At 39.9% G+C, this 26498-nt stretch overlaps 1 protein-coding gene and 1 long non-coding RNA gene across 4 annotated transcripts in view; one reads left to right on the top strand and one right to left on the bottom strand.

Moving 5' to 3' along the window:
- Positions 1–26498, top strand: part of SPATA16 (spermatogenesis associated 16) — a 98857-nt gene that overhangs the window by 738 nt on the left and 71621 nt on the right. For all 3 annotated transcript variants that reach the window (XM_062603036.1, XM_062603033.1, XM_062603037.1), the window contains exon 2: positions 16273–16909. In XM_062603036.1, coding sequence (XP_062459020.1) covers positions 16337–16909 — 573 coding nt within the window. In that variant the 5' untranslated portion in view covers positions 16273–16336. The remainder of the gene's footprint in view (positions 1–16272; positions 16910–26498) is intronic.
- Positions 595–2330, bottom strand: LOC134155864 (uncharacterized). The gene is made up of 2 exons (XR_009961751.1): positions 1964–2330; positions 595–916 (listed from the first exon to the last, which is right to left on the bottom strand). It is a non-coding gene; the product is annotated as an uncharacterized LOC134155864 (long non-coding RNA).

The raw sequence follows: 26498 nt of genomic DNA, 5'->3' as shown, positions 1-26498 counted from the left end.
TTTCATTCTGACTACAGCATTTGGTTTTCTGAGGGAAAAGACTTAATTATTGTTTATCTAGCTCTCCCTGGATCCTATCTCCAAATTACTGCATCATCAACAACCCACTGAATAGACACTAGGAAAATTCACATGAGGGAGAGACACTGTGAATGCTCTCTCTGCAGGGAATGCTTCGATCAGAGCTTGTATGCTGTTAGAAAACAGCCTAGCCTAGGTCCAGGTAACTTGGTTTCATTAGTTCTACTCATCATCCAACTACTTGTTTTACATTCGTATTATTTTTCTGTATTTCTCTATTTCCTCCTCAGATCTTCAATGCTTCTCCCTAATACTGAATCCCTAACCATTTCCATTTTATTTCTCTCCCCCATTTTGTTGCTTTAGCCTTGCTGCACTTTTCCCCACAATTCCACACATCCAGCAGGCCAGGAAGTGCGGATGGGAGGCAATGGTTCATTTGTCTGGTTTCATCTCAACTGCATAAATGAAGTACAGAAATTTAGATGCCATATCTAAGTGGCACCTGGGGAGGCAAATGTGTAGAGGAAATAATAAGCTACTGAAGAGGTGAAAAAAACAAACAAAATATCCTGGCCTGAAAGTAAGTTTATTCATTTCTCTGCAAAACAACTATTATTTGCAATATGACACATCTGTTCTGAGATTTTGTATCTTAGTTACTTGATTAATTGTGCAGATTTTGCTTTGTGCTCCTTATTCACTTGTTTCCCAACGGTCATGGGATTCTTTAGCACTCACTGCCTAAGAGAATAGCTTGACACTGAAATGGGACTGTTTTCTGTGAGTCCAATCATTTTCTACTCTACTTCAAAGTGCTTGTTAAACCCTTGTGGTATTTCAAATTGTGATCATAACTCCAGCGCACCTTTTTCCACCAGCTCTGTCCTGTGGCCTGCAATTAGAAGGTTTTTGTCTGAGTTAGAAGCAGCAAAGGCTTCATATTTAACTGCATTTTTCAAATTCATTTGCAGAATTTCTTTAGAAAGTAAGGTTAACAAGTTGCTCTGATGTGTGCTCAGCAATTTAGTCTCTTGACACATTAATAAGGACCTTCCTTAAAACCCTTTTCTAAACCTATTTTAGAACTTTTTTTTCTTTTATCACATACATAAGTGGAGCTCAGGTCCTGATGAGCATAAATATACCTCCTTCAGTGGTACAGGATGGGAATAAGCCTCTGCTTACATTCAATCATCTGAGATGCAAGTGATAGAAGAGTTGCGGGGATATAGATTTCCTTTATGGTATTATATACAAGTAAGACACCTTTGAGCAGGTTCAGTTTCTTGTTTCCAAAACACGGGGCTGAAGGTATTCACAAGAAGGTGAGGAAGAGCTGAGCTGGAATTACTAAGCTGAGGCATGTTGTAAAGCATTTAGGACTGACTGCATCAGGGACAGCCATGCAAAACCTTTGGGTGCTTGTACTCACATGCTCCAACAAGCTCAAGAGCCTTGACTGAGCCAGTGTTTCACTTCCCAAGTACATCCCCAATAGGGGTGTTCTTCAAGCACTCCCTAGGCAACTACAGTTGTGCTGAGCTGGCTCAGTGCCATTTTGTAATGGGACTTAGGAAAGGCAACTGCAGGAACCCTGAAAGAGAGAAGCTAATCTGCCATGGGTTACCTGTATGTCCCTGGGATCCACTTCTCTGTGCCTCATTCCCATACCCCAATTTTGCCACAAAGGATACGTCTTTAAAAATGTATTTTACAATGAATACGTAGAAGTACAATAGAATCCTGATCTCAGATGGCACCATTTAATTTTATTATAATAATAGTAATAAATGTACTAAGCACAAACAATGTGCTCAATGCAGAAATAGATTTAATATACTGAACTGGATTTTGAAATTGGTTATCCATGAATGGACATCCATTCTTGTTCAGATCAGAAGAGACATCTCAGATGGTACTTTGGAAGATGATAGAATACCTGTCATCCTCATAGCAGGATAAAATAGAGAAGGAACATTAGATTTCCACTCCAAGCCTGTGAAAAGAATTTTTTTTTCTGATACTTGGATGTTATTTCATTATATTTCCTTTTCTTCATTTAATTTAATATTATGTTCCAATATATTTATCCAAATGCATCTGTTTTATACTTAGGGAAATACAATCTGAAAAGAGAATATAACTTTTTCCAGTAAAGTTAAAAGAATGGAAGACAACTAATTTTAACATATTGCCACTTAATGCCATCTTGTTTGCTGATAAAATACATGGTAAAGTGTTTTCAGTAATCACTTCTTGAAACAAAACAGAGCTTTTCTAGCTAATGAATAGAGATACATTTATTTATTTATAGGACATTCATCATTCTAATTCCTTTGTGTTTCACAGATATTAGTAAGTTGATCCGTGTGGTACTCAAAAGAAGCAAAGTCTTATAGCTCCATGAGGCACAGACATCTCATGATCTACCCACACTTACAGAAAGGTGCATGTAAAGTATAATTAGAATGAAAAAAAAGCACCAAAAACTTGCTCTTATTACAACCAGTAACCGAACTTTACTAATAAAAAACTCCCTCTGTCATTCAGTCTTGCTAACTTTAAACAATAAACATCCTCAGGCAGGCAACCAGGAGCACTTGATAAAAATGGGGGGTGAAGGGAAAAGGGTTTGGGTTTTCTTGGTTGTTATTTTTACAAATACATTCTTTGACTTCTTTCCTTTTATTTCCTGAGCCTTTACATGATACATGAGTTATTTTTCCAAGCCTTTTCCTGCAGCCATGAAGGCTAGAGAAATTATTTTAAAATAACATTGAAATTGTCATCTAATTGCATACCTTCTAGAAGCTGAGTTGTCAGCAGCCTGCTAAATAAGATGAGGTCTGTTGTATTTCAGGGTGGCCATACTGTCATAGAATCAGTAAATGAAGTATTTCAATAGGTACGTTCCCTTTGCGGTGCCTGCTCCTTAAAAGGTCATTAACTGTATCTGTGAAAATTGGTGGCAGTGCCAGGACATCCATAACTAAACTTGCAAAACTATTTAGGAAATATGGATTAAATATTGTGCTAATAGTATTCAAATATGACCACTGACAAACTTTAATCTCCAGACACATGTAAAAGTGAGACCTTTGAAGTGTTTTGCGTACATTTATCTTTGCTCTAGCAAATTCATTTGAGGTTTTACCAACTGATTGAAATGGTAAGTAAGGCCAACAATGAGCAAACTCCATGTATTGTTGCTGTTTTGAAAGCAAAATCAATGTAAAATGTTTTGCTGCAGTACATATTTCTTCATTATAAATATAAACCCTAGCTCTGCAACTGCTTGTTTGCATGTCTAATGTTATGCGACTCAGTAAGACTACTCACTCCTATAAAATTAAGATGCTGCATGTGTGCGTTTGCAGGACTGTGACCGTGAGGAGCACTTGCTCAATGTAATAACTACCAGTTGAAAAACAAAATAAAAATCAACTCTAATTGTGCCCATTTAAATTCAAACATTGAAAAATAGTTTAAATATGGTATTTCAGGATGGAAATCTTATAAAAAGTCTGAAGATTTTAGGATTCTGTTAGCTCTTTAGACCCTCTGTAACGAGGCTATTACATAGCATTGTTCAGATTGATGCTGAGATAATGCAGCTGCAAGAGCAGCTGCAGCAAGAATTTACAGAAGCCAGGATCCAAATCAGAACCTGCTCAAAGTCACTGCCTTTAGCTTTCTATTGCCAGGATATTTCCCCCGCTTATTTCTTAGCTTAATTCCAACATCATCTGTAATGGTGCCTTGCTGGGAATAAGTGAGGGTTAAAGCTTTAATGGCTTCACTTAGCCCCACAAATGAAAAATTTGGAATTTACTGCCTTCTACAAACCAGAAACACACTGACAGAAGCAAATGCTGGTTTTTCATAATGAAGAGTGCAAAGTTAGTTGACATCAAGACAGTAACAGTCAAGAAGAAAAATAGCATCAAAAAGGAGGAAAAGTACTTCACAGTCAGGTATACAGTGTGTGAGGGTATCTTCATGCTTCTGGTCCTTAAAAGACATTTTTGCTCCTCAGCAGGAGCTGATGAACCTGTGGGCTGCCTCCCCAACACATTTGCCTGTCATGTGGCTTGCAGGCAGGTTTGGAGGAAGGTTCAAGTCCAGCACCCAGCCTTATGCTTTCTTTTTCATGACATGCAGGGGGTAACAGCAATTAATTGCAGCAGCAGAGTGCTGGGCCACGGGTAAACCCAGATTTTGGTAGTCCCAAAGGCATTACAATCCTCACCCCATTTCCTAACCCTAAAATTTGGTGATGGTAACTGACACCTTGGTTCTTGTTGGTTCTTTCACGGACAGGATGATATTAGGTAAAAACGATTTTAAATAATTTTGAAAGAAAGCTTTACATAACTTAAAGCCAACATTAATAAGTCTCATCACTCAGTCTTTCATAACCATCGCATAAAACCTTCAGAATAATAGTTCACAGGGAGATTTACAATAACAGATTATACATAGAAACAAACATCATAATTCACCTCTCAAATCTGAATGTACAATAGCCTGTTAATTCAATGGATTCAGTTACTGGCCAAAAGTGACCTGTACTCAGGACAAAAAAGCAATTGTAAACCTCTGCTCCTCTTTAAATTTAAATTTCAGAGCTAGAAGAACACCTTGGATGATCTCTACTAATGGCAAAGTTCATAACATGATGTTTGCATCCCACATGTAGCCATACCAAATACTTTGTGTTCCTAACGGCAAAATCAACTGGATGAAAAGAACTGATACAGTTTTCTTTCAACTCACTTAATGTGTTCAGTCTCCTAACTGCAAGTTGATATTCAGGTTGCAATATCTTGCATCTATTGGAGTTTTGCAGAATTTTATAGGAAGGACATAAAATAAAACATTAGAGTAATATAACTTAAAGGTTACACAAGCATGGGCTACAGAATCAGCAACAGCTCTAGTCCCATTGCAGTTTATAGGAAATAAAGGCAAGAACCAACCACACATTTAGTAAAATGACCATAACAATGTTAGAATCAACTGCTGGATCAGACTTTTTTGTTGGTTTTCCAGTCACTCACAACTGCCACTGGATTTCCCTTGGCTATCCATGATCTTACAGAGTTGTGTTGTTGCATAGAACCATGTCAAAGACCATGTTCCCTCACGCATCCTGAATAGGAAATTCGTACCTACAGAATTTATGCCATGTACCTTTCTATTCATCAAGGGAAGGAAGGAAAATTTCCTTGCTGTTCTTGTGGCACTTCAAGGTTAAAATCCATAGCAACAAAATAATGCATCAAAGGTAATAAACATTCACAGAGGTTAAAACAATTGTGTAAAGGGCAAATTCTTCACTGGAAAATTAAGACACCCAAACTAAAAGAAGAAATTAAAACCAGAAACCATACTGAAAAACTAAAAGCTGTCAAGGTAAAAGAACTGCCTTGAATGTTAATCTGAGATATTTCAGCCAGGTCTTTTTCACAACCTTTTCTTTCCTGCTGACTTTATGTTACAGCTCTATTGCCTGTACAAAGTTGCTGAATTGAAGCTCTGCCTGTCTGCAGCTCTCATCTGTGCATGCTTCAGCTCTCAGTTGTTAGTGAATTCACTTCAGCTGCCACTTTTAAACGATAGCATGTCAAATTACAAAGCAATTAGGGTAAAATGCATAGCTGTAATACACAGGTTTAAAAAAATCCAGAAACCCTACCTCTAAATTTTCTAGGTTTGTAACGATGACTTTGGAAATAATTAAATATCTATTAATTAATATAGTTCCCAAATTACTGACATGTGCTTAATATGGTGTTGTTTTTTTAACTTTCCATCTTTCTCTTTTTCCTGCCTCTCAGGCTTTTTTTGCCAAGGAATATTTAAAGTTTATTATTCCACACTGTAAGGAACGGAAGAAGCATAACTTGAGTATTTGCTAAAGCTGCTACTGAAATAGAACATAGATAGATAAGCTACCCACATGCTTTATTGTGTATTCTGACCCTGAATTTTTGCTCTTTATGTCTAGCATTACTAAGGAAAAACTGTATCTAACATGAAATCCCTTGGAGGTATTCATTAATATAAGGCAACTGTAGTGATTGTATGAAGGAGTCTAGAGGATGGCTCAATGATAGCTGCCGCCATTGTGCTCTGAATCAGGAGCCAAAGAGGGGCGGATGCACACCTATGCGTAACTCATTTAATATCTCTGCTTAACATCTCTGCATCCCAGTGGGACTCATAATATTTAATTACATATCTAATGGGAAATTCATCCTCACCCTGCGAGTTATTGTGCTTCCTCAATTTCTCTTGCATTGTAGAAGCACAGCACTTCGCAGGACTGGTCCTGCCATGAAAATTAATTAGTTTATGCCTGAACAGGGCTTTCAACACACAGATCATTCTGTATGACAAAGTAGTACTAGATAACTAAGTTATTCAATTGAATTATGGAGCCATAAGAAAATTATTGTCTCTTATTTTCAGTCAAGCAGACTCCAAGCCAGATTAGGCCCTGAGGATGATGCTTTGGCTATTTCAACAGGTTTTATTGCCACCAGAAAAGTTTCACCTTCTTCTTGCTCCTACAGTTTTCACTGCTGTATACATAATCCACTCAATAAAGCCAGTTCTTGCCTTCATTGAACAGTAATTGTTAAGATAGCTTATTGAAGGTAAATAGTGAGCCTTGCTGGTTTGGAAACAAACTTCTCCACCTTGTTTGGTTTGGGTTTGTTGTTTTTTTTTATAAACATTCTTTTTAACCATCACTCACTGCAGGGATACCTGAATTTAGAAACAGCTCTGCAAGTCAGAGAAAATTAAGCACCAGTAGTTCTGCATTTCTTTTCATAGCATCAGAAAAATCTCAGGTTATGATTTCATATGCATGAATGCTTCAGTGCCCTACCACCAGTTATCAGACTCTTTATTAGCCTGCATAACCCAAGCAGAATAATTTCAATATTGTCTTTAAGAGTCACTTGGACAGGAGCTTCAAGACAAATTGTATTGCACGAGTCATAGAAATTCAATAGCTAACTTGGCAAAAGAGAGCTTAGTTTTGTTTGATGAGGTATAGAGGTATATTTTTTGCATGGTCTTCCTTGCAAAGATGAATTTCTGATCACAGTAACCCATTTGTAGTCAAAAGGGTCATCAGCTTCCATCTTTCCAGACTATTATCATTCTAGACAATATATTTGGGACAGATCAGTGTTAATCTATACCAGTGAAAGACCTGGACTAGGTCTTCAAGATTTCTCATTTCTCATTTAGGCTGTGGTCTCCATGGTCCCCTGCTGCAAGAGCTTCTTTATTACCAGAAGAGTGGGAAGGACTTGTCAGCACCCGTTATCTGCTCCCTTGTTCCCTCACACTGCATTGTACTCTATTGCTTGTACACTTTTTCTTCCATTTATTGCTCTTACATTGGAAATCAGATACAACAGTCATAAAGAACAACAGCACCAAAGAAATAAAAGCCACAACAATAAAAGATGAGAAAAAGAAATTCCAGTTAATGACATTTACCTGGGGCAATTCTCCCTACAGAGAAGTGGAGCAATATGGAAGGAAATTCAAAAGGAAGACAGCCCTCAGTCCACTAAAATTAACTTTGCATCTTGATATGATGGCCTTTTAAATAATGTTCAAAGTTTCTCAGAGCCTACTTGCTGACTTCCTTTTCTTCTTCCCTGCATTCTCATGCCTTCCTTTTCTCCCTATTGCTCCTTTTGGTTGACTTTGATTTTGGGGAGGGTTTTTTTGTTATTACTAGAGCAAGAATTAGGCACACAAAGAAAGATATTAGATTTTTTACTAAGCGTTCAGTAAAATTAATGACTTACGAAGCTCTAGCACTGATTTTCCAAGTTTCTGTAGCTCCCAGCTTCATTCTACTTACATCGTCTAACCAAAAGGAAGGATTGCTACCAAAGATGCCTTTGATCAAGTGGGGTGGTCCTGGTTAGGAGCTTGGATATCACAACCAACTTTTTACCATATGAAACATCTTACAAGAGGTAGCAGTGGAGTCTTGCATTTGGTGAACAGAAATACAAACAGCTAAAATGGTAGTTCTAATCTAACACCTATCTTTTCAATTCACATGAGTTAATGAGCAGAACTGAGGGGACTCTAAGAGGATGCTGATCCTGGGGTGGTGACCAGCAATTAGGGTTGGGTTCAATCATGGTAATCTGCTTGTCTGGTATAGCTAGAGCAAGAAAAGGATCTGTGTCCTCAGCCACATCTCTGTCACAATGTGTTTGACCTAAGTGCCCTGCAAGGTGTCAGGGACCTTCTTTACTCTGGATCTGGCAGCTGATATGTTTTGTGTACTGAACAATTGGTAATGGAAGTCATTACAGGTTTGCTAACATTCCCTTTAGGTTTGGGCTTTCCTAGGGCCTGGTCCCATAGGAACATGGTTATTTTGTGAAGTAAAAGAGAGCTTTCTCTGTACCATGAGCTTTCACTGAATTCCTGCCTTATACTGGAGGCAGGGCTGCCCAGAGCAGTTCGGAGATTCAGACCTCTTCATAGTATGTTGGCAGATCTAATCAAGCCCACAGCAGAGTCTGCAAAAAAACCTCCAAAACCAAAACTTGCCCCTCTGCGCTTGTTCTTTACAAGTACTCAGGTCTCACCATTTCAAAGCAATCTTTTCAGAAAATCGATAGTTCTTCATCTCCTTCAGAACGAGAGCAAGTAGGACACTTGGACGTTTGCTTTGTAATCTCTTCAAAAATTGCCTTCTTGTCTTCCCAACAGAATTAGGAAATATTGCAGTACTAAAAAAAAAAAAAAAAACCTCAAGATTTTTCAGCACAAAGTCTCAGTTGTAGTACCAATCTTTGCATTCCTTTTCATTTAGGGATTACCCTAAGCTTACTGGTCTGTTTATACCTTAGGCACACACATACATCCTTGTTCCTCACACAGACAAATTATTTGTTCTCACAAGCCCACGTTTCAGGAGCCTGCTGTAGAAACCTTTATCATTTTAAAATTTCCGTTTTCTCTCCCTCTTTCCTCTCAGTGGCCCTTTAGCTAGGAAAATGAACCACTCTGCTCCCGGAGTGCTGAGCTGCCGAATCCAATCGAGGAAGGCTGGCCAGGCTTCACATCCCTGTCAGACACAGCATTGACCTTTTTTTTCCTAATTGACAATGCGGGGCTTTGTGCTAATAGGATGACATCATTAAGCAGAGCTGAAATGCTTTCCCTGCTGTCTCTTTTGTCTCTCAGTATTTTTCTCCCACACTTAGAGGAAGTATTTGACTAGGAGGGAGTGTAAGGAAGACAGTTACACAGTGCCTAAAAAGCAGCAAGAAAACATCCTCAATTTCTCTTCATTTTTCCTTAGTCACACTTGTTTCCAACCACATATCCTGAGCCTTCACTGTGTACTGAATCTTCCTTTTTCTTCTTCCAGGTTGTTATCACTGATGCTGCTTTTCTGTATTTTACGTTGCCTCACTGTCCTGAGATACGCTGCTGGGGATAGTCTAGTTTCTTCTTGACTTTGAATTATAATTGTAGTTGTTAGTCTAATGTCCTTTTATTTTAATCTTATTCCTCTCATTTTAATAAAACAACTTGTTAAAAAGATCCTTGTGCATCTCTACAGCAATAAATGGTTAATTGAGATGCCTAATTTTGTGTTAAAATGTTGGCAATTAACTTTCGTTGTGATATTAAAATATTTAAGGTTTTAAAATAAAACATGGAGGGGAATAATACATGTAGGAAGTACATATGGAAGGGAAGAAGCCCCAGTGAAATGGAAAATATTAAGAGCTTTGTCTCAGCTGTCTTGTGAAATTGGCTCACCTATTTCAGTGAGTACTATAACCTCTTAAGGATGCTGCCTTAAAGCTTTAAAAAAATTGCCTTAATGCTCCTTAAGCATGCAGCCTTGGCCAAGCCAACAAAGCAAATGGAGACGTGATGGGCTTTCCCTGGAGAAGATAGAAAAAGCAGGAGCTTCCCAGTTCTGCCTATCCTCCTTTTCCCCTCTCCCACGGCTGACATATGGCATACATTTCCAGCCTGCTTCAGTGCCTAATGAAATGGAGTAACTCAGATCCCAGGTACTTCTGTGAATCTGTTTACCCTAGCTGTTTCAGCCTGTACAGTAATGCAACAGCAGCTAAGGAGAGTAAGAGGCTGCTTCTCCCAGCTGATCAATAAAGCACTCAGGCTAGCTCCACAGGACCATGGGTGCCTATAGCCTTACTTCAAGAAACGCAAGCAGGAATGATAAGATAGACAAAACATAGAGTGAAGAAGGGAAAAGGTTCAAGTGGGAGAAGAAGCAGATCCCATTACTATTCAACACATTCACAGTTGGCAGGAATAGGGATTTATCTATTTTTCTTTTTGCCCAATCAACGCACAGCTGTGTCATAGAAGACTCCTGGATTCCTGGACTCATGACAGGGAACTTCATGTTATTCTTTAATATGACACCTTTTCTTTCTGCATTTAAGTACTGTTCAAGAAGGCAATAACCACCATGTTATTAACATACCTTGTGAAGATTTTCTTGATTATTTTAACTGTATTTCCTAATCTTTTTTTTTTTTTTGCATGTTATCCCTAGAGACATGTTAAGCATTTTTAAACAGGATCTGTTTCTGTCATATTTACCTTCAACTTTAGTTAAATTCCATAAGCTATTGTGAATAATAGAAGGAATTGTAGTTGTGCTACTTTGAATAACAGTAAGCTTAAGCTTACTGTCTTTGCATCAGTGCCTCGTGAACTAGCCATCTTATAGCTGTGAACAGTAATTATTGATACAGTTTAATATTTCTCTTATGCCTATAGCCTAACGAGATTAGTGCTAAGCAAGTTTCAGCTTCAAAGAACAATTAGGAAATTAGGATAGCATACTTAAATCCCTGCAAACTATTATTAAAAAAAAAAAGCCAGACCATCACACCATTCACCTTGCCAAATTTCAGCTCAGAGCCCAATTTTTTTTTTTTATTTTTTTTTTTATGAACAGGTTAAATACAGTGAGTGAAAACAGTGTTTAGAGCGGAAATGCTGACAAAAACTTTACTGCAGCCATATGAACAATGCAGCTGTAATAATAGAAAGTATGCCCTTACCACAGCAAGAAAAACGTAAGGAGTTCTGAATTTGCACTGAATGAGCCATTACTTACGTCTATCACAAAGAAATAGCGGTGCTGAAAGAAAAAAAAGGATACATTAAGGGTCATTCCCCCTCCTCTACCCAAAAGAAAACTAAAACTAAAAAGATCAGATGTGACTCAGGCTTTCAAACAATAAAAATAGCAAGATAAAAGAACTAGGTTGCTTCATTGCCTAAAGAAATGGTTAGAATCTTAAAAAGTCTGAAACCTGATTGTGAGAGATTCACTTTATGGGCTGCTAAGAAGGTTCTGACCTTCATCATCAATAGATTGTCTGAGCCTTTGTGGTATTCAGCAGTAAAGGAAGTGCTTAAAAAGTCATCCCTCTGAAAGATGGACTGGAAAAATCTCCAGTTCAGATCTCAGCCTGGCTGTTGTCACTGCACATGCTCATTCAGAAAGTCTGCCTGTAAATCTAATACAGATAAATCTTGCTTCATTTCTAAGTGATAAAACCAGAGCATCCTCACCTTAGAGATGGATCAGGATCTCTAGAATTCAATATAGGTGAAATCATTATAGAGGAGGGCAGCTAATGACCTATCTGTTTTGAGGCTCTGGATGTGCTTTGTGTAGTACTATATTTCTCTGTCTGTACTAGAGGACATTGAAGGAGTGGGATAACACTTTTACAAGTACCAGTGATATAATTTTCTTACATTCACTCTATGGTTTTGGATGCAGTTTTTCCTCTTCCAACATTTGCACTGAAATGAACTGTAGCAGATGACTGCCCTGTGATTTCAAATGGCCTTCTGGGACAGGAGAACTGTTACAGATTAAAAAGTTCAGTTCCTACAACTTTCTGGAAAAGTCTCATCGCTGTCTAAGTAGTACACCAACACAGCAGTTGTCAGGATATGGATCTTCTAGCAGGGTGAATTAGCCACAGTGGTGTATCAGGCTAATACAATGACATAGCTGCTGGTACACAAATGAGCTCACTGAAAGACAAATGGGGTATCTTTGCACAAAATGCATCTGTGTTGCAGATACAGTCATACCCTAGCTGAAAAATGTTGTGATGTTATCCTCTAGAAACCATACAAGCATTGAACATTCACAGCAGAGAGCATAAAATACAGATGGACCACTAATGACAGCAGATGAGGTACAGCCAGACTATCCTGAATGAGGCAGCTTGTACCTTATCCTGCAAAGGAAGCAAAAACAAAACAAAACAGTGACAAGAGAAATCTCTGCCAGTTCTAGTCAGGGTTGAGAGGAAGAGAATTACTGCTGTCTCCAGATCTGATGTCTAATGTCTTGAGTTTTAGCAAGGAATTTATGCAGTGTGTTCAATGTCAGAGCACAAGTCCACTTGGACTGCTGTCAAATGGTCCACGTAAGGAACCTGCTTCAGAGTAAGAAACATAATCATTGAGTCTTCTTTCTGCTTCCTAGCTGCTGTACCATTCCCCTGGACCTCCAAACCATGCAAGGGTATGACCCCACAGGCCAACACTGCGGAATCCCTCGTTGAAATTGTATCTTCCTCCATAGTCTTGCCACAAAAGGCGACTGTGACCCTCAAACAGCAGCTTGTGCTGTTTACCAAAAGATTTTACTGAAACTGGGAAACAGAACTCGTTCTGAAGCACAGTCTTATGGAATTCATGACCCAAAGAGCTAGTAACAACATTATAATGGTCCAGTTTCAAGGCAGCTTAATCCCCTCAGAGAACTACTAGAATTTCATCTCTCCTGTCTCTACACTTCAGTGCTGAATGTAGCTCAGTGGTTCTGCCTTGGTATATGTAGATTTAGGAAGATAGCACTGAAGTCTTAAGTGTTTTGAAAGGTTTTACTTCACAACCATAAGGGCAAAAGCTTTTTTGGTTAAAATCAAAGTTTAAATTCTGAAATAAAAAGGGCTCATCAAAGAATTGGCAAAGAATATAAGAACTAGGTGCCAGATGAAATCCCTGTGTGATTTATCAGCAGGTTCTTCTCTAATCTGGTGTAAGATAATACGAGTAGGTGTTGAAAGCAGAATAAAACTAGATACAGAACAAAAAGCATAAGTAACAGGGTTCATAAGACTATGCACATAAGGAAATTTACATTATGCAGTAGGCAGGTTGCTCTCCCCAAGGTTTACTGAGATATATTGGGAAATAATAGACAAACCCAGATTTTAAAAGATAAATTATCTTATGTTTCTTTTGCATCTATTTTTATTCTCTATGTGAAGAGATGTGGTTTCCTTACCAACAGACCAAACAAAATACTTATCTGTAGTAGCTGGTAGTGCCATGGACAGACATCTCTTAGCAAAAATTAACCCTCAAATATACACAAAGCTGAACTTGCTTAGAACTGATCAGGAAGATCATTCCTGAGAGCTCACAAATTTAGAGTAGTTTAGTTAGTTACTGTAGCACTAAATTGTCTCATCTATATTCCTCTGCATAGTGATTCATTAGAAGCACTTTACAGTAAATGCTTCCAAAATAAAAACCAGACATTTTAACCAAAGTCTCAGGAAAATACTTAACTGACAAAGATAATGATTTTCTAAAAGCTTTTCCCTGGAAGTGTGGTGGTTTTTTTTATTGAGGCAGTGATTAAAGTGAGCCTGCCTGAGTTATAATGTGCTTCCATTGCACAACCCAGAGTCATGTTAATCAGCCTGAATACCTAAAAATACAGTAGAAGCCGTAAAAATCCACTTAATACAGCAAAGTTCATTTCAGGTGCTGGTCCACCAGAGAAATGTCCATATGTGATAAAAAATTACTGGTCGTATTTCACAGTTTGTGCTCTGCTTTTTTTTTATTCCATGGCAAATTATTTTTAGATTCTTAAGACAGTCTCGTGGCAAAAAGTTTGGTCCATTTCCCAATTTCCCATTTATGCTGGTATCAACCCCGCTTCAGATAGAGGACTTTGACTTTGTTAGCTTTCTGGTGAGGAGAAGACAGCCAATTGTATTTCGGGCTGCATTCAAAGAAGCGTGACCAGCAGGAAGAGGGAGGTGATTCTGCCCCTTTGCTCTGCTCTGGAGAAACTCCACCTGGAGTACTGTGTCCAGCTTTGGAGTCCTCAGTACAGGAAAGATATGGACCTGTTGGAGACGGTCCAAAGGAGGGCCACAAAAATGATCAGAGGGATGGATCATCTCTTCTAGGACAAAAAGCTGAGAGAGTTGGGGTTTGAGGTTGTTCAGCCTGGAACAGAGAAGATTCCGGGGAGACCTTATTGCAACCCGTCAGTTCTTAAAAGGGGCCTTATGAGAAAGATGGGGAGATACTTTTTAACAGGATCTGTTGCAAAAGGACAAGGTTTTAAACTAAAAGATGGAAGACTCTGACTGGATGTGAGGAAGAAAATTTTTACAGTAATGGTGGTAAAATATTGGCACAGGTTGCCCAGAGAAGTGATGGATGCACCATCCCTGGAGATATTTCAAGGCCAGGCTGGTTGTGGTTCTGGGCAACCTGATCTAGTTGAAGATGTCCCTGCTCATTGCAGGGGGGGGTGGACTAGATGACCTTTGAAGGCTCCTTCCAATCCAACTGTTCCATGATTCTAATTCTGCTTGAGGGCTCCTTAGTACTATACAGCTGCTTAGAGGAAAATTCCTATAAACTTGTATATGACGTAGATACTTAAATCTCATTTTCTAAAGTTCTATAGGACCTTCACTGAATGGGCCACCCAAAAGGCTGTGAAAGTCCTGTGTTCTCCCTCCAGAACATGGTATAGCCATACACTGCAGGGCCACACGGAGGTCCATAACAGGTCCCAGTTATGTTGGCATGACATGGCACTAAGATCATCAGGCTCATCCCCTCAGCTGGGGCTGGGGCTGGCTGGAGTATCTGCTCTGCTGCACAGTGAAGATAAATCATAATTTCCTAAATTACCTATTGCCAAAGCTAGCACTGAAAAACACAGCTTCCAATCTTTAGGCTGTGCTATGGTTTGTTTTAAAAGGGATTGAATGTCTTACAAACAGGTAAAATTGCTGCCAGATGCAAGTACATTAGCTTTTTCCAGCTGCTTTACTGCTGCCATTCAAAATAATCTGCTATAAATATGATTCCTTTGAGCTCTATCCTGACAAGCGCGGGCACTATCTGGGGGAAGAGCCAGTGGTTTTCTATCTCCACTGAACTCAGTAGGAGTTGTGATTTCTCAGCGCATTGCTGAAAAAGTCTGCTGAAATTACCTTAAATGACACAATTATCCCCTCACCTCTTGCTCATTCTCTTGCAGTCATGGAAGGAGGAATGTTTCTCCACAGGCAGCTGTGCTGCAGTAAAGTTTTCAGCCTGGAGGTGGTGAACAAATGTCAGAATCAACAAGTTCCTTCCTTCTGGGCTGGTGACAGTCCTGGCTGCAATCTGGTTTAGCCGGGGAAGAGGTGCGAAACATGGCAGAGATCTGAAACCCTATTTATGAGTTTACAATGCCAATTAAGTCACCTTACCTATTGTATAGGAACTAGTGTTGAGAATAGGCTTATGAACTTGATTCTGCACCTTATTTGACAAGTTTGAAACCATTACTGGCTCCCTAAACTGAGAATTAGGGTGTTAAATCTTAGGGGAGGGATGCTTTTTAGCAGCAACACTTCAGGGTCCCTTGTAAACAGTGCAATAAGAAATGGCTTTGAAAGCCAAATCCAGATCTGAATTTGGCTCAAATACAGCTGGGACCCCACTTGGAGCTCATGTCCCTCTGGAATATATTCACTCTACCTGATTTTTTTAGTATCCTTCTCTGACCTCAGTAACTGTGCTTACCAGCTCTCAAAGATCAGAACACAGTGATTTTTTTGCACTGTGTAACAACATACAAATCAATCAGTCACAGGGTTTTGGTTGTTTTTCTTTTGCTTAAAAGCCAGGTTTTCCCTTCTTGTTGCAGATATAAAACTGGAACACTGACGTTATTTTGCAGTTTAAGGGGCTTAAACTTTTACACAGGAAAGAGAAAGTAATTACAGCTCGTCTAATATTTTATGTACTAACTGTTGAAGAGTTTCCTTCTTTCATAATAGTGCCCACAATAGTGGAGAAGGCATTAGCATTTTTGGCTTTGGAACATTTGAGTATTCTTAACTTTTCTACATTTTCTCCTAGGACTCTTTCTTTGCTCAAGTTATGGCATCATAAAGCAGCATTGACTTCCAAAAAAATTTTAAGCATGAATGGCAAGAATGAAACCTCTCAGCAGACGCATAGTAGTAAGCAGTTAAATGTAGCAGCAAACAAATTGAATGATATTCCAGCAGCACTACAAGAGGACAAAAATCATCTTGGAGGTGCAGCAGCAGAAAATATAATGGAGAGAATAAAAATGGCAGAAAGAAAGAATAAAAACCAGAACAATGATGTAGAGAGAGCAAGCCATAAACAGAAATCAGAAAATAATGAAAAACTGGCTGTGCAAACAGAAGAAACAATGTTAGAGACTGGGAATCCATTAATGTTAACAGCTCTGTCTCATATTCCTCTGAAAAGCCTAAGTGACATAGAAACGAAGCTGGTCTACGTTGATGAGGATAACATTTTCCTTGAGTTTGATGAGCCTATGGTGTTTAGCAGCAGACAATCAGGGTATCATGATTCTGCACAAGCACATGCTCTGAACCCACCTGACAGCAGCACTTCGCCCCACATCAACAAAGAGCTTCAGATGACCCTCCTGGAAGCCAGCACTTGCTACAAACAGAAGAACTATGCAGCAGCAGTGGAGCAGTTATCAACAGCAATGGAGGTATGGGTTAAAGAAGTATGATCACCATAGCGAAATAAATGAAAGGCTGTCATTGTACTAACTTGGTATAATAATATCAAAGCGAACAAGGAGTACAAACCTGGGATGGACACAGTTTAATAAAACCCTGAGATGCAATTTCGCATGAAATCTGAAAATTGAAAGATAAAAATAAATCACAGAGGGAGGGTGGCACAGACCGAACCAAAAAATCTTAGCTGATCTTGTATTTTTCTCTAAGTCTTCAACAGTATTTATGTATGGAGGAAATTTAAGTCCCACAGAGTGTGGTGGGTCAGAAGGGGAATCTCTTTCTTATCCCAGCTCTGTCAGAGACAAATGATACCTTGATAATCAGGGGAGTCCCCACTCTATCCCAGCTGTCTATGCGCTACTGGGTTAAGCATTTAAACATGCATTCTGATTCCCTTTCTTCTCTAAAGCCAGAAGATGGCCACTGGATCTGTGTGGAAATCCATTTTTTTCCACATGAAAAAGAACAAGCCCAGTACTGAGCAACCTCCTCCAGACACAAATGGCTTTCTCTTCAGCAGATCTGAGTCCAAAACCTGGGAGTTTTGTGAAAAGAAAGTCTTCTTGCCTGCCTGAGATATTAAAGAAATGATATGACCTTGACTATGGTCTTTGAAACTAATCTAAGATTTTAATGACTTTCTGCCTTCAAGTGCTCAAGCTTGAGCTGTCTTAAACACATCTGTTCTTCAATAAGCAGCTATTTTTATGTTTGCAAAAGCTGAGCCCTTTCCAGTTTCAGGGTGAGCCCCCAAAAGGAGGTATCTAAAAGCCTTTGACATTTTTTAAAATCTTAGCCAGCCTTGAGTTTTATCAGTATAATATGAAAGGAAAAGAATAGAAGAGGGAGTACCTAACACTCTGACAAGGTTGAAATTAATTTCATGGGGGGAGGGAAGAGAAAGGAGGTGTAGGAAACACCAGCAGGTGGTCACAGTTACATCCACCAGCCTCTTGTTTCCTGGAAGCCAAAGCTAGCAGCATTTACAGTAAAACTGATTGTTCAAAGTTGTATCATTATTCCCAGATTTCTCGAGTGCTGCTAATCTCAGTTAATTATATTGGAAATCCCTTGTATTATGACCATGTAATTCATGATTTGCCAGTAGAAGTCATGGTTCATAATAATCACATAATGGGCAAGGACTTAGACGTAATCAGATTTTAGTTACCCTGTCATGTTTCCGTAATGCTTTTGTAAAACCGACATAATCACAAAACACCAGTTATTTAAACATTTTTTATCAGATTGATGTACAGTATTTTCTCTTTTTTAAACAATGTAAGATAACAAAAATTGGATTACAATTGCTGGGAACAGACTATGATAAACTGTTTGCTTGTGTGCAGAATGAAATTTAATAATGGCTTCAGCATCTCAATTTTTAGTAATGTTAAACATGTTCAATAGTAGCACTCTGCAGCCAAAGGCTGCTTTCAAAGAGGAAGCATTACAGCATTTTGAAAACCTTATCTCCAAGAGCATAGCTGTCCTATAAACCTTGAAAAATACCCTATACCCTCACAATTAACCCAGATGTTAACATTTACTGTGCAGATGAGGGCTTTACTTTTTCTATGATATGTGATGCAAAAAAAACTACTCTTAGTAGCTCTAAGAATTTTAAAGGTCAGTGTCTGCTTCTCAAAATAAAGAGAGGCACTTTCTACTTTACAGGAATATGGTTGGTGATTAGAATAGAGGACTTGCAAGTTAGACTCTCTGATCTCTAATGCTTTATCTCCACTCTGACCCCAATCACTTCAGCTGTACACTTGACATCCTGAGAAAGGGTCCAACTACACTTGTTTCAGCACTGTACTGCCAAACTTAATTCAAAAGCATTTATGAAACATTAGTTTGCAGTTGAAAAACACATACCCTATTCGTACTTTTTTTTTTTCTACAATACCAAAGGCATTTTATTTTAAAAAAATAATTATTACAGAAGTGAGTGAGCAAGCAGAATTAGTAATGCTATCCTTTTTAGGCTTCCCCTTCCCCCCCTTTCAGAAATGAGCTGTGATGGTGACAAAAGCACTTATCAACTGACAGCAAAGGGGTACCTGCTGCCTCCTAAAAGGAAATGGAAAAGCTAGCTAATAGACATCCTGGTGAAAGATTAAGTAGAGGTTAAAAAATTCCTTCCTGGGATTGTAGACAGAGTGATTGGGAAATCACAGAACTGTAGGGCTGGAACTTCTCAGCAGCCTCTTAAACCGGCTCTTCTCAGAAGTAAAAACCAGAATATTCCTGAAAGACACATCTGTGTTTTTCACAAAAGTGTCTTTCACAGACAGACTTCTCATCTATATCAGCAAGCTGATAAGAAGTTTTTCCATGTCTTCCATGCTGCAAAACAGCTCATAATGGTTTTTGTATCCTTATTTGACATGAAGAGCAATTAACCAACCTATTCTCTTTGTACTTGCAACCTCTTGCCATATCTCTTTTTCAGTCTTCTCTAAATTAAGTAAATTTAATCCTTTTAGTATTTCCTCCCAGGTCATGCATTCTGAACTTCAGTTTGCTGGGGGGGGGTTTATTGCTTTTTGTTGCAACGTCTCCAATTTGCCTACTTATTTGGATTTCTGTGCACAGATTGGAGATGGTGCAGAGAAACCCAGCAAACTTAAGTTGCCGAGACTGGAACTGTAGTGGATTTGCCCATTGTTTTTTTGAGAAATAAACAAAAATTCCTCTCCATTTCACACGAGTGAAGGGATGTGTGATACGATGCAATAAGCTCAAAGGTCAAAGCCACGGCTTCTGTTTACAAAAATTTACTGACTTTTTCAGATTTAAGGAAATTAAGGCTTTAGCCTGACATTGCAACATTTTGAGTAAGAGATCTTGATACAGAAAAGCAAGTGCACAGCATTAAATTTGAATAATACCACAAAAGCTAGTGCTGCCTTACATACTGCAGACATCATACATTTGGCTCTTCTTTAAGCCAAAATTTCTTCTCTAGATCCATCTATATATTTATGTTGCATTATAATTTTTATATCATGTCATTTTCAGATATGCAAATAACAGGCAGTTCTGAAAGTCTAGCACTGAAATTACTGGATTTAAAATTATTAATCAGAACGGAAAATTGAAACGCTTGTTTGATTTAGAGACTTTTATATGTTGGACAGCATGCTGCTGATTACCACAGACATCAGGAAGGCAATATTATCAGGAGAACTGGTGGCTTCTCACTATTTCTGCACTATTTAGTTACCATTAAATTAATCAGGAGGGACTTAGCATTAGTCAACTGCATTATAGTTGGCCTGGGAGAGTTAAAAATAACGCTCCCTTGGAGAACTCTTACCATTAGAGCATAAGAATTAAGTACTTTTTGTTGCTAGTGAGGAAAATAGCTGTGGAAATTGGGGCAATAGTCTTTGCTTTTCTACTTCCTAGCTCAAAAATACAGTACGTTATATATACTACATTGAGAAACACTAAATTTCCCTAGATTTTCGGCATCCATCTGTTGGAGCATAGGGGAATAGGACTTGAACATCTGGAGTGGGATATGAAGGGTATGAGAAATCACTCTTTAGCTTAAACCCTCAGTGGAAACCATATACATGTATCTATAAAATCTCTAGCCAATTATTAACAGCTTAGCTACAAAATAACATTAAACCTTTATGAGGATTGAAAGATCTTGTCTCAAACTAATCTCCTAATATCAGAGAACGTAAAAGACCTCAGAAACACCAGCCTGATTAAAACCTGCACAAATTTAAATTTCAGACCCTATTGTTCTGAAAATAATCCTCCCCTGTGATTAAAGAATAAATGAGAAGAGTTCATGACTGCAGCGCACAGAAAGAAGCCCACAGTATCCTGGCACACAGCTTTTGGTGTAGAATATCTGAGACACGAAATGAATCCCACAAGCAAGGTGAAGGCCTCAAACAGCATGTGATTAATTTACAGGAGTGCTGTTGTAATGCCTTCCATAAGCTGGAATACCTGCATTTTCCACAGATGGCTATTATGGGCACCATTCCTCTGGCAGGGAGATTAGTGGCATTTTTTTATCGCACACCTTGATTGTTTAGATTAACCTTTCCTGTGAAACAATGCCTTCCATGCAAAATTATCTGCAAAAAGCAAATATTTTGAAAGCGGCTGTGGCACTTGTGCCTTTTGGACTTAATTACATACCAGTATGGAGCTAGGCAGCATGGTTCAACCAAGCCTTCCATCAGTTTCATCATGCGAGAAGCAAAAACTGAGTATTTCCTAGATAAATACCTGTGTGAAAAGAAGTACATCTTAAGCAGTGTATCCACTGGCAAAGCACATGAGAAAAGCACAAGTGGCTTTCTTTAATTCATTGCTGCAAGGGCATTCCTGGGAGCACTGTAGGATTAAGGTCTTTGGATGTGCTCCCTGTTGTGATCATTGGATCAGAGCTACTTGCAGAAAGACTAGGGCGCAGCCACATTTCTGCCCACCCTTCCTCCTCCAACATTGCCTCTTTTTGCAGATGGGACTTGAGGTCCAAGAAGCTAGCAATGTATAACAATGTGTAACACCTTACTTCATGGAACATGGAATTCCTGATCATCTGGAATGAACAGGGCATATGAGGGGACTTACTGGAGTTTTCCCTAACCCCTCTCATCAACAGCTGTGCAAGAATTAGATACAACACAAAGGAAGTCCTGAAGGGAAAGCCTCATGTGAAAGGCTAAATATTTATTTTAGCAACTTTCTGGAGCTAAAAGTCAGGCTCAGATTATCTACCCTTACTATCAGCACAGATCCTCTAGAAACTTCTTGGGAGTACACTAGATCTTGGGCAGAGAACAACAGAGATGACAATCACTATTTCCCTAAAGCCTGAATACAAGATACTTAATTTACTCTCTAGAAATATTCTTTTAACATCTAATCATAGAATCATAGAATGGTTAGGGTTGGAAAGGACCTTAAGATCATCTAGTTCCAACCCCCCTGCCATGGGCAGGGACAGCTCACACTAAAGCATATCACCCAAGGCCTTGTCCAACCTGGCCTTGTACACTGCCAGGGATGGAGCATTCACAACCTCCCTGGGCAACCTATTCCAGTGCCTCACCACCCTAACAGGAAAGAATTTGCTCCTTATATCCAAACTAACCTTCCCCTCTTTAAGTTTGAACCCGTTACCCCTTGTCCTATCACTACAGTCTCTAATGAAGAGTCCCTCTCCAGCATCCCTATAGGCCCCCTTCAGATACTGGAAGGCTGCTATGAGATCTCCACACAGCCTTCTCTTCTCCAGGCTGAACAGCCCCAACACTCTCGGCTTGTCTTCATATGCAAGGTGCTCCAGTCCCCTGATCATCCTTGTGGCCCTCCTCTGGACTTGTTCCAACAGTTCCATGTCCTTTTTATGTTGAGAACACCAGAACTGCACACAATACTCCAGGTGAGGTCTCACGAGAGCAGAGTAGAAGGGCAGGATCACCTCCTTCGACCTGCTGGTCACGCTCCTTTTGATGCAGCCCAGGACACGGTTGGCTTTCTGGGCTGTGAGCACACACTGAAGCCGGCCCATGTTCATTTTCTCATCAACCAACACCCCCAAGTCCTTCTCCGCAGGGCTGCTCTGAATCTCTTCTCTGCCCAACCTGTAGCTCTGCCTGGGATTGCTCCGTCCCAGGTGTAGGACCTTGCACTTGGCATGGTTAAACTTCATGAGGTTGGCAGCAGCCCACCTCACAAGTGTGGCAAGGTCCCTCTGGATGGCATTCCTTCCCTCCAGCATATCAACCGAACCACACAGCTTGGTGTCATTGGCAAACTTGCTGAGGGCGCACTCAACCCCTGAGGGACACTGAGCCATTGACCACAACTCTTTGCGTGCAGCCATCCAGCCAGTTCTTTATCCACCGAGTGGTCCATCCATCAAATTGATGTCACTCCAATTTAGAGACAAGGATGTCGTGTGGGACAGTTTTGAACGCTTTACACAAGTCCAGGTAGATGACATCAACTGCTCTACCCCTGTCCATCAGTTCTGTAGCCCCATCATAGAAGGCCACCAAATTGGTCAGGCAGGATTTCCCCTTAGTGAAGCCATGCTGGCTGTCACCGAGCACCTTGTTGATTTCCATGTGCCTTAGCATGCCTTCCAGGAGAATCTGCTCCAAGATTTTGCCAGGCACAGAGGTGAGACTGACTGGTCTGTAATTCCCTGGGTCATCCATTTTCCCCTTCTTGAACATGGGGGTTATATTTCCCTTTTTCCAGTCATCGGGAACTTCACCTAACTGCCATGATTTTTCAAATATGATGGCCAGCGGTTTCACAACTTCATTCGCCAGCTCCTTCAGGACCCACAGATGGATCTCATCAGGACCCATGGACTTGTGCACATTCAGATTTTTAAGATGATCTCGAACCTGATCCTCTCCTACAGTGGGCGCAAGGTCTTCATTCTCACAGTCCCTGTGTCTGCCTTCCAAGACTTGGGTGGTTTGGTCAGAGCCTTTGCCAGTGAAGACCGAGGCAAAGAAGTCATTCAGAACCTCAGCCTTCTCCAAATCCTGTGTAGCCAGTTCTCCTGAGAGCTTCCAGAGGGGGCCTACGTTCTCCCTAGCCAAGTTTAATTCTAACTGGGCCTTAGCTTTCCTAAGCTGGTCCCTAGCTTCCTGGACAACATCCCTGTACTCTTCCCAGGCTGCCTGTCCTTGCTTCCACTTATTATAAGCATCTTTTTTCCTTTGAATTTTCCTCAGGAGTTCCTTATCCATCCAAGGAGGTCTCCTGGCCCTCCTGCTGCACTTCCTTCTGGTTGGGATGCAACACTCCTAAGCTTGTAGCAGGTGATCCTTGAATATTGACCAAGGGTCTTGGGCCCCCCTGCCCTCTAGGGCTGTATCCCATGGAACCTTCCTAAGCAGGTTCCTGAAGAGGCCAAAGTCTGCTGTTTTGAAGTCCAGGGCAGTGAGCATGCGGCACGCTCTTCTCACTCTCATGAGGATCTGAAATTTTACCATCTCTTGATCGCTGCACCCAAGGCTGCCCTGGAGCATCACATTTCCAAGGAGCCCTTCCCTGTTGGTGAGCATAAGGTCAAGCATGGCACCTCTCCTTGTCGGTTATTACTTATACTGTCTATGGAGGGCTTCATCCGCAGGTTCTCCTTGATCAGGCGGTCTGTAACAGATAATAACAATAACAAATAACAAAGTAGTTTCTGAAATATGCATTTAACTTTCTTAAAAAAAAAAAGTCAGTTTTTTCTCTCCCTATAATCCCATTACTAAATTTTTAGGCTGCAAAGCCACGAAACTGACTTACACACACACTACCGATTTTCTTTTATGGCTGCAGAAGATTTTAGACCAGGAAGGTGAAGCTTATACAGATGGCTCCAATCTGGCTAGTGGAATAGAGTAGGAATCTGTTATGATGATCCATTTGGACATGCTCCCATTTTTTGATCACTGAATTTGAATTTATTCATCTTCTAGACATATCCAGCATGCCTATCACCGTTAAATAAAGCTGAGGAACCGCACAGCTATTTCTCCATAAGGATTCTTGCCCCCTCTCTTCTTGCCTGATCACCTGTTACATACTGGCCTATAAAGTACTTTTTTCCCTAAGGAATACTATATGTTGACCATAAAGCAATATCTTACTCATATGCATGTGCAAGAGCAAAATTCCTATTCCAGAAAAGACAGGCCATATTTTCCGATCATTCTGGTGCCAAAGCAGATCAGTCAATTTCTAATTAGCTCTAATTAGCTTCCTCGCATGTTATAAAATTATTTACCTGGAGGTGACAGCTGCTCAAAAGCACCAAATATTTTCTCCATACTTTGCCAGTGTTAAGCAGTATATTTGATTAAAAATAATCATCCACTCCTTCTCACTTACAATCAAAGGCCTCATTGTAATATATAGTCTGTATGTGTTTAGGTCAGTCACTGAGAAATGGAGACAAGGTCCACGTAGTAGATTCCTCAGCATAACACCGGAAAGAAAAAAGGAGTAAAAAAAAATTAATAAATTAATTTTAAAAAAAAAAGAAAAAAGAAAAAAAGACTTGGGACAGCCCCGAGGGAGGCAGTAGCCCACCCTGAAAGACACAGGCTCAGATTTCTACTCAAGAGTTAACATCAGGGCTCTGGGCATGTCACTGCCAGCTGGATCCATAAGGGGCTTCTCTGAAAGCTGAGCAGCTAAAATCATTTAGGTGCTTAAACCCTATAGCTCCCCCCCATGTATTGCAGGCATCGTGGCACCCAATGGCAGATAAACACAAAGGCGCCGTGCTACCTCACCTATCTGCCTTAGAGCCTGCCTCAAAATGGAGTTTCTGTTATGCTCAAGGGCCCTAAGAAATTGGAAACATTTATCCTCCCAGCTGCCACCTGCTCCTGGAGGGAAGTGCAAGACCAGAGAAGGAAGAGCAATTCATGTTTAATTTGTGGCTCCGGGTGCTCCCTGGCTAGAGCAAACACAGCACAAGAATGCAATGGACAATCGGCTTAATTTAGAGTAAGAAAATTAAGCAAGCTCGGAGAAGGTTCAATTACCAAAAGCAGCTAATTCAGGAAAGCAGCAGTCATAAAAGGTGTCCTGTTAAAGTATTTTCTTGCTGAAATGTCTTTAAATCATACCACTGCATACCTACAGAGACTCTGCATAAAGACACTGGCTGAAGTGGGCACCGAACTGGAAAGTGTTCATGGGCTGATTTGAGAGTAACTTTATCCATGAGGACAGTTTAGAGAAAGTGTGTTATTAAAGTACTTTATTTCCATTTAGAGATTCACACAGGCATACACAGACAGTAGGTGGTGACAGCTGCTACCAGAACCATTTGTTATCTTACTCCTGTTCAGCTTTTGACAGTGTAAAATGAATATAAATGCTGAAAAGCTTTAACAGAGGTGAACCAAACAATAAAAAGTAAGCGGGAATGAATTCTGGTTAGGCTGCTTTAGGGAAGAAGCTTTATTTCTGTTTATTCCTGCAGCATGAATATGTGCTGTGTTTCTAACACTGACAATACTGTTGAGAGAATTCTTGTTGGATTTTACCAAATCCAGACCATCCCGAGGTGGGAGAAAGGGGAGAGCTGGCCTTGCAGCTAGCTTTAATGACATATCCAGAAACGGCATGAAAATAAGTCTTCAGCATATTATTGCTTTTCCCTAATAATCCTGTCCATCAAAATGGAGTGAACCTTTCACATAGTCTGCCTTAATAAAAGAGCTGGTGAAATATCTCTGTGTTTGGCCTTAGCAGGAGCAAATCTCTTGGCATCAAGGGGATTAAATTAGTTGGCCTGAAATTATATTGATTTTCCAAGCAATCATGACAGCTCTCAAAATCTTGCTACAATATAGTCACATCACACCAGCTGACAGTCGCCTCCAAAAAAACATCCATTTTGGCCAGCTCCTTCTGTGAGCACTATCAACACTGGTGCTCCTGCTTCAAAGTTGAACAGGCATTTTGAACTGTAACCCTCTCAAGAGGAGGTACCGGTATCAGTTTTGACTTCTGATTGTTTGGTTTTCACAGAATCATAGAATG

Source organism: Pezoporus occidentalis, unplaced genomic scaffold (assembly GCF_034315485.1).
Source record: "Pezoporus occidentalis ecotype Australia unplaced genomic scaffold, CSIRO_AGI_Poc_V1 ctg8, whole genome shotgun sequence".
Classification (NCBI taxonomy): domain Eukaryota; kingdom Metazoa; phylum Chordata; class Aves; order Psittaciformes; family Psittacidae; genus Pezoporus; species Pezoporus occidentalis.
The sequence above is the reverse complement of the archived record's forward strand: the minus strand, read 5'-3'. Positions and strand labels throughout refer to the sequence as shown.